General features: G+C 46.2%; 2 protein-coding genes across 2 annotated transcripts; one reads left to right on the top strand and one right to left on the bottom strand.

Annotated features, from left to right (window-relative positions):
* Window positions 1–793: 793 nt before the first annotated feature.
* DEU56DRAFT_909457 (uncharacterized protein) lies at window positions 794–2,217 on the top strand (the record flags this gene model as incomplete). Its single annotated transcript, XM_041357105.1, has 5 exons — window positions 794–1,119; window positions 1,257–1,407; window positions 1,458–1,640; window positions 1,715–1,894; window positions 1,984–2,217. 5 exons carry the CDS (start codon window positions 794–796, stop codon window positions 2,215–2,217), a joined length of 1,074 nt encoding a protein of 357 aa, XP_041212086.1.
* Window positions 2,218–3,265: 1,048 nt separating this feature from the next.
* Window positions 3,266–6,031, bottom strand: DEU56DRAFT_730214 (uncharacterized protein; the record flags this gene model as incomplete). The annotated part of the gene is made up of 9 exons (XM_041348152.1): window positions 3,266–3,586; window positions 3,630–3,908; window positions 3,990–4,103; window positions 4,153–4,268; window positions 4,319–4,501; window positions 4,551–4,864; window positions 4,917–4,973; window positions 5,259–5,646; window positions 5,743–6,031. The coding sequence occupies 9 exons, from the start codon at window positions 6,029–6,031 to the stop codon at window positions 3,266–3,268; spliced, it is 2,061 nt and encodes a 686-aa protein (XP_041212085.1).
* Between the last annotated feature and the right edge of the window lie 2,343 nt (window positions 6,032–8,374).

Raw genomic sequence — 8,374 nt, 5'->3', positions numbered from 1 at the left:
CTACGGACCTGGTTGAGTGACAAAGGAAACAAATCAAAGACTGGCTCCACAGGTGACTTTGAGAGGTGACGACATGGATTCATCGCACAGCGCTTGTGAGATGGTGTAATAAGCATGAGATATCTACCCGCGAGCTGTTGGGTCGTGTGTCAAGCTCACCCAAGGTCTGGTTGTTGGTCATTGACAGAAGAGCCTACAGTTATGCTCATCATCATTATGACCTTTGTGGTCTGGTCACACTCACCGCATGCAAGCTTTGTGTAGCACGGGGTTGTGGAGATGCGTCAAGAAGGTATTTTTCAAGGTATACATATAATTGTATACCATTTGTCAGCTGTCTATGTGTACATGTGTATTGTCTGGATCTACGAAGCTCAACGTGTGTGATCTACAGATGGTCGACTTTAGGTTTGTCCAGCTAAGAAGACATGACACCTACATATCATAACTTACATCATCTCTCCCAGTGATGCAGAGGTGTTCCAGAATCAGGTATGCCGCTGCCAATCAGGCAAATAGATCTTCTGTACCTCCCAAATAGATTAATTGCAGGAATATACTGAAATGTAATCAAAGCTGCGCTTGGGCCTGCCCTTCTGCCCTTCCGCACTTCTATCCTTCTGCCCTCTTGCTCGTCTACTCGTCTGCTACCATGTGTTGTCCTCAAGCTCGCCCTCACACTACTGATCCAACTGCATTTAACCAGCAACTGTTATCGTCTGGACCATCCGAGATGAATCAGCCTGCTGGACTATCAATGTTGCAACAATAGCTGTTGTCACTCACCCCCGAGATGCAGCTCACTCTTTTGACACAGGTTCAGGCAAGGCAATCCGTCCCTCCTCCTGTACCAATGTCCGGGCCCCTTGCCCCTGCCATCCAGCCAAACCTGGAAATTGCAGCATCTGTGGACAACCTTGCACGGAGAATGGAAGGCCTCGAAAAAGAGCTGTCGACACTGAAGCGGCCAAGGAATGACGGCGAGGACGACAACGATGATGGTGATGTAGAACCAGATGATGAGAACCGACCTCATCCACATCCTACACACCGACGTGCAACTCGAAAGAAGCAGAAGAAGGAGCCAAAATATATCCTGAACATCCCCAAAGGAGAGCTGTCAGCAAAACAGCTGACAACACGATCCAAACTGCAGGTGCGCACCATGTTTCACAATTTGTGTTGTATTTTATCTGCTATATATGTCAAAGCTGCTTGAAAGAGACTATATCTAATCTTACTGGACTTATCGCTAGTGAGATTGGTGAAGAGCAGGATCAAGACATAGACAAGGATGATGCAGCCGAACCTCCAAAGATGGCATTCAACTTCCAAGGTAATGCTTCGAGTGAAGCTAACTCAGCTGTCTTCATGCAAGCTGCGAACGTAGTCTGGAAGGAACAGCAAGTAAGTCGATGCCTAACATGACGAGACGAGCTCTTATATGCACCTTAAAGGACAAGGAAACTTGTGCGCTGCGATACAAAGATGTGCGCTATACTCATGGCGATCTTGTGGCATTCGCAAAGTCCAAGTTCAGGTCCTACAAGCGCAAGTACATTGAAAAGACCGATGAAGAGAAAGCCGCAAAACATCGCCAGTTCAACACTGCTAACAAGCGCCTACGTCATCAAGAGCATGTAAGACTTGTTTCATGTATTCATCATATGAGCTGACGCACCAATTGAATAAGCTTGCTGAAGATTGAGAAAAGGCAGTCGAAGAGTACAAAGCCCGGAATGAAAAAGACCCCACAGATCTTCTACAACCTGAGTATATGTCAGAACAAGCATCAGAGGTCGATACAGATGACGAGGAAAAGAGGAAAGATAGGCAGAAGGAGCTATACCAAGCGGCCAAACTAACTGAGCGTGAAGTTCACGCAGGTATTCCTGTATGGGAAATTATCAGACCGGCGTGGCGAGCAGATGAGGCATAAAACTGCCCAATAAACTTACTCTGCTGATTTTTCACCGACGACAGGTGACGAAAATCTTGGATGAGCTAGATTCAATTAGGGACGAACAGCACAAAGAGTCCAAATGCAAAACAGCACTCACCAGACGTGTCAATCTTGGCAACAAAAGCAACACCCCACCGTCACTCGCTATCTTTCCTTTCATGTTGGACGTCAGGTGGCACAAAGAACACCAGGCCGCAAATCCAGGTTCAGGACTAGTCGAGATCTATGAGAACATCCCAGATGGTTTTGGATGACTTGACACTATGATCCAACCTGGAGGCAACAGCAACGATCGTGGTCAGGTCCTGAACGATGGAAATCAAAGTGAGAGCAGTAATAACGATGATGATTCCAGCATTTCTTGATACCAGGGTAAAGGAACAAATCACGCGCAATCCTGTGTGGCGCGCTAGCGAAATTGTATTATATGAAACATCGACTGATTAGAAAATTTGTACATCCTGTGATTCACGTTGCTGGTCAAATTAACTCTGGACTTCAAATAGAAAACTTACACGACTGAGACCGATCGTCACCCAAACCTTCACGTTATGTCCAGCCACATTTTTCAATATCAGTGTAACACAAGAAGCTTGAGAGACGAGCAACTCTGGGGAAATTAGCTGGGCAGGACCTTCCACTGCGGCATTAAGAAATTTCTCGTGTTCCCAGAAGAAGACTTCAAGTTCGGGGCTAATCAATTATCTCAGTAGATGTCTGATGTTAAGTGTACTGTGAAACTCACTAGCGAATCCAGTGACGAAGACCAACATCCATTTTTCGCTGAAACCATTGAACATCAAAAAGAATTGATTTGTTCTTGACTCCACATTGTTTATGAGACACGATGGCAAATACTTGCCCAACAAAGCATGTACCATTAAGGTGAACCTGAATAATAGAATTTGGTGCCCTTGTCAACGAGGTTGATGGTGAAATGTGTCGTCCGTCAACGATAAGATGACTATGAAAATCTGTTCATGCAAGAAGATAGTTCGGATTGGGGTTTTCAGCAGTTGTATTTGTGAGTACGCTCACAACGCTGGCCTGCGGATATGTGTTCTGGTAATGCCGAACGAGCTGATGTTGCTGTTCACGGGATAACAAGGCTTTCACAGGTGTTCTGAGAGAGAAACAAGCTGTTGCTATCTCACGTCAACTGACTGTAACATGCAGTGAAACTAAGACTTACCATCTGTACTCGACTCCTCAGCTTCACATGCAAGTGAGGCTACAGTTCCTCAAGTGTCCCCATCAGTAGCAAGCATCAAACGGATAGTATGAAGGAGAAGTCTGGACTTGCTATTGTCCTCTGTGTTTGTGGTTGCCAACAGGTTGATGAGCTGCATGCATGAGATGATTTAAAATTAGTCTTCCGAAGTCATATATGCATGTGCAGAAATTTTTTACCATTGTACTGAGCTCACGGTCCTTTTCAAACGCACGAAACAAAGTAACCTCGAGTTCTCCACCTCCATGGTTGTTCGTGGAATAGCTCTTTAGCACCTTGTTGAGGCGCTCGAAGAGGAACATCCAGAACCCGTAGACAGGTCCATAATCTCGTAGTTGGTCAAAAATGTGGGTCACCCAGTGATGGGTTGGTTTGATGTCTTTGGGATGAATCTACATGTTCTATCATGAGCAAATATATGAACTTCGGACCAACACTTACCTTCACAAACCTGATCAAGTATTCATGCAGTAGCTGTCTTGCACGAGGAATATCACTGTCGTTGATGGAGCGGCCAAGAATAATTTTTAGTGCCGCCGCAAGCTTGATAAAATTATCCACGCCCTCTTCATGCATATGCATGACGGGCTTCTCGCTTGCCTTGTTATCTCCCTTCTTACCCTTGCCCGCTGCATTTCTTTTCACGTGATCCACTTCTTGTTTCTCCCAGTTGGCCAAGCTTACTTCATATGCTGCTTTGTTCTTCGGGTACCACTCATCCCAAACGAGGGGAATCCATCAGTGCGTTCAGAGTAAGTGTAGTCAAAATCAACACCGGCATGAGAGATGACCCACCATGATTGGTCCGAAGACAAGGGCTAGGCCCTTCCATTCATCAGAAGTCAAAGAACCTCCTGCAGGGTAGCCTACCTTCTCAGGAAGACGTGCTACCCATGAGGGCATTTCAAACTGTAACTGTCATTCAACAATGTGGATTTATACAGAAACTCGTGCTTACCACCAACAAATAAGCATGAATTTGATCCAGCTCACGAACAACCTCCGCAGTCCTAGTGCGCTGACAGAAATTCTTTCCATTAATCCAGGCATTGAACCATTGAGTCCGAATTATACCTAAGATCGTTAGAGCTTCATACACGTGAGGTCAGGCAGGATCCACTCACCAAGCAGGAAGCTATGCATAGGATCTATTACTGTCATTCGGACTGGGTCGAAATATGGCAATTGTGCAAGCTCAAACCACCGCACACTATGCTTCTTGAAATATGCTTCACGCTCACTTGATGGTAGATCGTGGTATTCCTTGGCACATTGCTTATGCTCTTGACCGTCGCGCGCAGTAAATTCTAGTAGGCATGTCAGCAACACCATCACAACACGAACTTAAAAACGGACTATCATAGTCCATGGCATCTTCTGTAGATAGCTTACTCTTCGGGATGTGACATCGCGTGCAGAATCCCTCTTCCTTCGAGTGTCCTCCGAAGCCGCACACCTTACACATCGCGGGATGGTCGCAGCAGACGGCGACAAGAATGACACGAATCCATCGACCACTTGGATACCCCGGTGTCTTGATGAGAATACCGTCGTCATAGAGCTTGAGGAGGTCATCGATATAGTTCTTCATGAAGTGCTGTAGTTGGTCCGAGTTAAATTCCTTTGGCCCCGGAGTGATACCGAAAATCATCAAATTCCGTAGTCGATATCTGAGGCATGCTGACGAGCTTATTCTAGTTGATACGTAAATATATCACGCACCGTAAATATGTTGGGAGATTGGTGATGCAGCTAGACATGACTCCTGAACTGTGAGAGCTTGAGGCGGTGGAGCGGAGCGACCCAGCGGGGTTTGGACGGATCGGTTTGGGCAAGAGCAGGGGCTGGAGGAGTAGGGTGTCAGGAGTGTCAGGAGTCCAGCAGGGTTCGGGGTCACGATAGTAGATACACGCATGTACAGCACGACACCATTATCATCATCATTGTCTAGCATCTTCCTCGTTCGCTCCTGAACATCGTGCTGACCAGTCCAGCGGCGCTTCTTTCATAGCTATATCTGTGGACGATAATTAGTGATGATTTTAATGAGGTACAACTACTTACCCATTGCAGCCGAGAGTGATTCCAATTCTCAATTCATCGCTGCTGCTACGCTCAGAACTGTTGTCGAAAAAGAACTCGCCGTCTGATCCACGTAGAGTCCGCCATATGTCGCCATCCTGAATTCTTGTCCTCTTGCCGGCAGGATTTTCCTGCTTTCGCCACGCATCCATCTCTTTCTCCATGCCGTCCTGCCAAAGAAGACGAAGCAAGGCATTAGAAAGTGGATGTTGTGCACACTGTAACTTTGGTTTCGGTTTAGAAAACCCGTGTTTCAACTCTGCATCCTTCGATGATTGTTCTGTTGGATGTCGAGAGGTGTTGTCAGTGGGTGGGGGAGGTGGAGGTGCGTCCATGTCGTCATCTGATGCAGGCGCTGTGTGTGAATTGGCTTCATTAGCTGTCCCTGCAACACCTCAATAGAGATAGATTTTGCAGTGCGTGCAGCGTGCCTCTTTGTCAGAGTCGGGAGGATAAACTCAGCAACAGTTTGGACACAAAGGGTGAACATCAAAATGATCAGTAAGTTCAAGCCTCGCATAAACAGTTTTCAATGTTTGCTCGGGCTTATCTTGCACCCCGAAAGCACCGAGACCATGAAATATGATGGCAAGCACTTTTAAAATCAGATTGTTAGCACGGTGGGGAAGGTGATAATAGAGGTTGAGCCACGGTACTAGAAGTAAGATGATCTTCCAGAACCAATAAGGCGAGGCATCATCAAGAACTTCGCAAGCAGGCCATGATGGTCTTTCTGCTGGCTGGACATCATCCATGGGGGCGTTCTCGTGCTGCAACACATCAGGAACAGAGGTGACTGGCACAATACTTGGCGCTGGGCTCTCTTCATCCATGCTTGACAGAAACGTGTCATCCAGGAGATCAAGCAGTGACCTCGACTTCACATGTCCATCTTCATGCAGAGGGTCCCCCTCCTCTCCTTCATCATCCAAACAGTCCTGAAGTAGCAGGGGCATAATCAGAAAATTGGTCTCGGTCACTGGCCTCAAGGAACAGGTCATGCAGTGAGCTGTCGTCGAAAATCTCATCAACATCCATTTCCGAGTTGAAATCAGAGCCCGTGACAGAAATAGCCATTTCGCTTGCCGGTGAAGGAGCTCTGGATGTAAATGTGTCGAAAGAAAAGGCTTCAGGTAGTAAGTCAATATCTGGAACGTCGAATTGAGAAGCGAGAGTCGGAGATGAGGGGGTGAGATCATCGAAAGGTTGGATATTGTCGTCAGAGGATTGCGCATGTGCTACATAGTCATTAAAAGATACATGAGAGCAAATCTCAGTTGCTTGACAGACAAAGACAAACCAAAATCAGACAAACTACCTGCTGCTATCTTGAAGTCAGCAGAAGGACCTGCCGATGCCACAGTCACCTTGAAGGTCCGTTGTTGTGTGGACGAGGTAGTTGCCTTCGATCTTTTTACCTTTTGTTACAGCAACATGGCCCCCCTATCTTTTTCTCACCCTTTCACTCTGTCACACCATCACAACCATCACCTCTTCACGATTCACCATGATGCTTGATGCACACTTCTTGATCCCCGCCGACCCTGATCTTCTGTGACAAGAAGCTAGACGCTTCCTTTGAACCCTTGATCTTCCGCCTCATGACCTGTACTTCTATTTTCCTTGATCCTCTCGTGAACCCTTATCCCTGACCTCATGGTCATATACCCTCAACCCCACCTTCCTGATATATCTATCTTTAGTTCCCTGACCTGCCCTGAACACTGTTCCTATTCCCTATATATAGTTGACTCCATTGTACTGTATTTCCCTAACTTGAATCTACTGGGTTTTACCTGAACGATCATCTGATCTCTTGACATTGATTACGAAACTGCTATACTCTTGGATCGCTATCCTTGAGTCGATATTATCTTTTATTCTCTTAGACTATCCGTCTTTGAGCCAATACCGATCTCTCGCCTAGACTTCATAGTCAACAGCGAAACCCTTCTTCGGCTGTCGCCTTAGAAGCTTACTTATCCTTCAGTCATAACCCGACGGCTGAGGCCACCGGGTATATTGACACTCCGACTCCTGATTGATAACTTAGAGGAAGTACTCTCTTCATTAACCATCCCAGTTCGAATATGACTTCTGTCGTAACACCTTTTGCTCCCTCTGGCGGTGCCTTCGCTCATCGTATTTTGGGATTTTCTTGCCTTTCGGGCATTCCTTAATGCACTCCGTACAGTTGCAAGTCACAGGGTGCTTCTTGGTATCATACTGGGTTTATTTGCTTCGCATCAGTAGACTGAAGCTGTGAAATAACAGATGACTCACTTTGCTCTTCTGCTTCCCCAGCTTTCCGGACATTTAGTTATAGACTTATAGTTGTGTGGTCAGGGTCAAGGGTGGTGGGGACTTAGAGAAAATTCGGGCAAGTTGTGAGGGCAAAGGTGGACTCAGTGTCCGTTGATTGACCTGACTATCAAACTACCATAGGTAAACTACTGGGTCGTATTCAGCAGATCCACCAGGTGAGGCAAGGTGTGGGGACAAGTTTTGAGCGCATGTTGACAAGCGGAAGTTCGAAGGCTTATACAGACGTGTAGCGTGGATCAGTCGAGGAAGAGTTTATGAAGTTATACATGATGTTGCTGCCGAATTGTATGTGAATGGGCGGTTGAGATTAGTTTCATCAATATATACAAAGTTAGACACGTGGCATACAGAACGATAGGGAACGCAGTGACTGTTGAATTCAGAGGGTGATTATGACAAGGTAATATCATTGGTGGTTTGTAAATACAAGAAGCAGACAGACATAGTATCGCAATCCCGCTATGAGTACAAAATTGATAGATGAGTATCCTGCAAAATCGCCATGGCGAGCCTCTGGGACCACTTGGCACACCACAACCCTGCACTATGATGCAAAGTATAAACTACGACAGTCAGTGTTAAAATAGCCATCCACGGCAAGTATCTTCCTGTGTAGTTCATGTTTGTGGTGGTGGGCAACACCCGCCAACAAAGTGTGACGCTACGCTTATATAAGCCAAATTCCCCTAAATCCATGAAAATCGCAGCACAGCTGCAAGAATTACAATTTCTACATCTATTACAATCTTAATTTACGAGAGTAAGGTTATATC

This window comes from Suillus clintonianus, assembly GCF_016758775.1.
Source record: "Suillus clintonianus strain FC179 chromosome Unknown DEU56scaffold_13, whole genome shotgun sequence".
Classification (NCBI taxonomy): Eukaryota; Fungi; Basidiomycota; class Agaricomycetes; order Boletales; family Suillaceae; genus Suillus; species Suillus clintonianus.
This window is presented reverse-complemented; position numbering and strand designations above follow the sequence as displayed.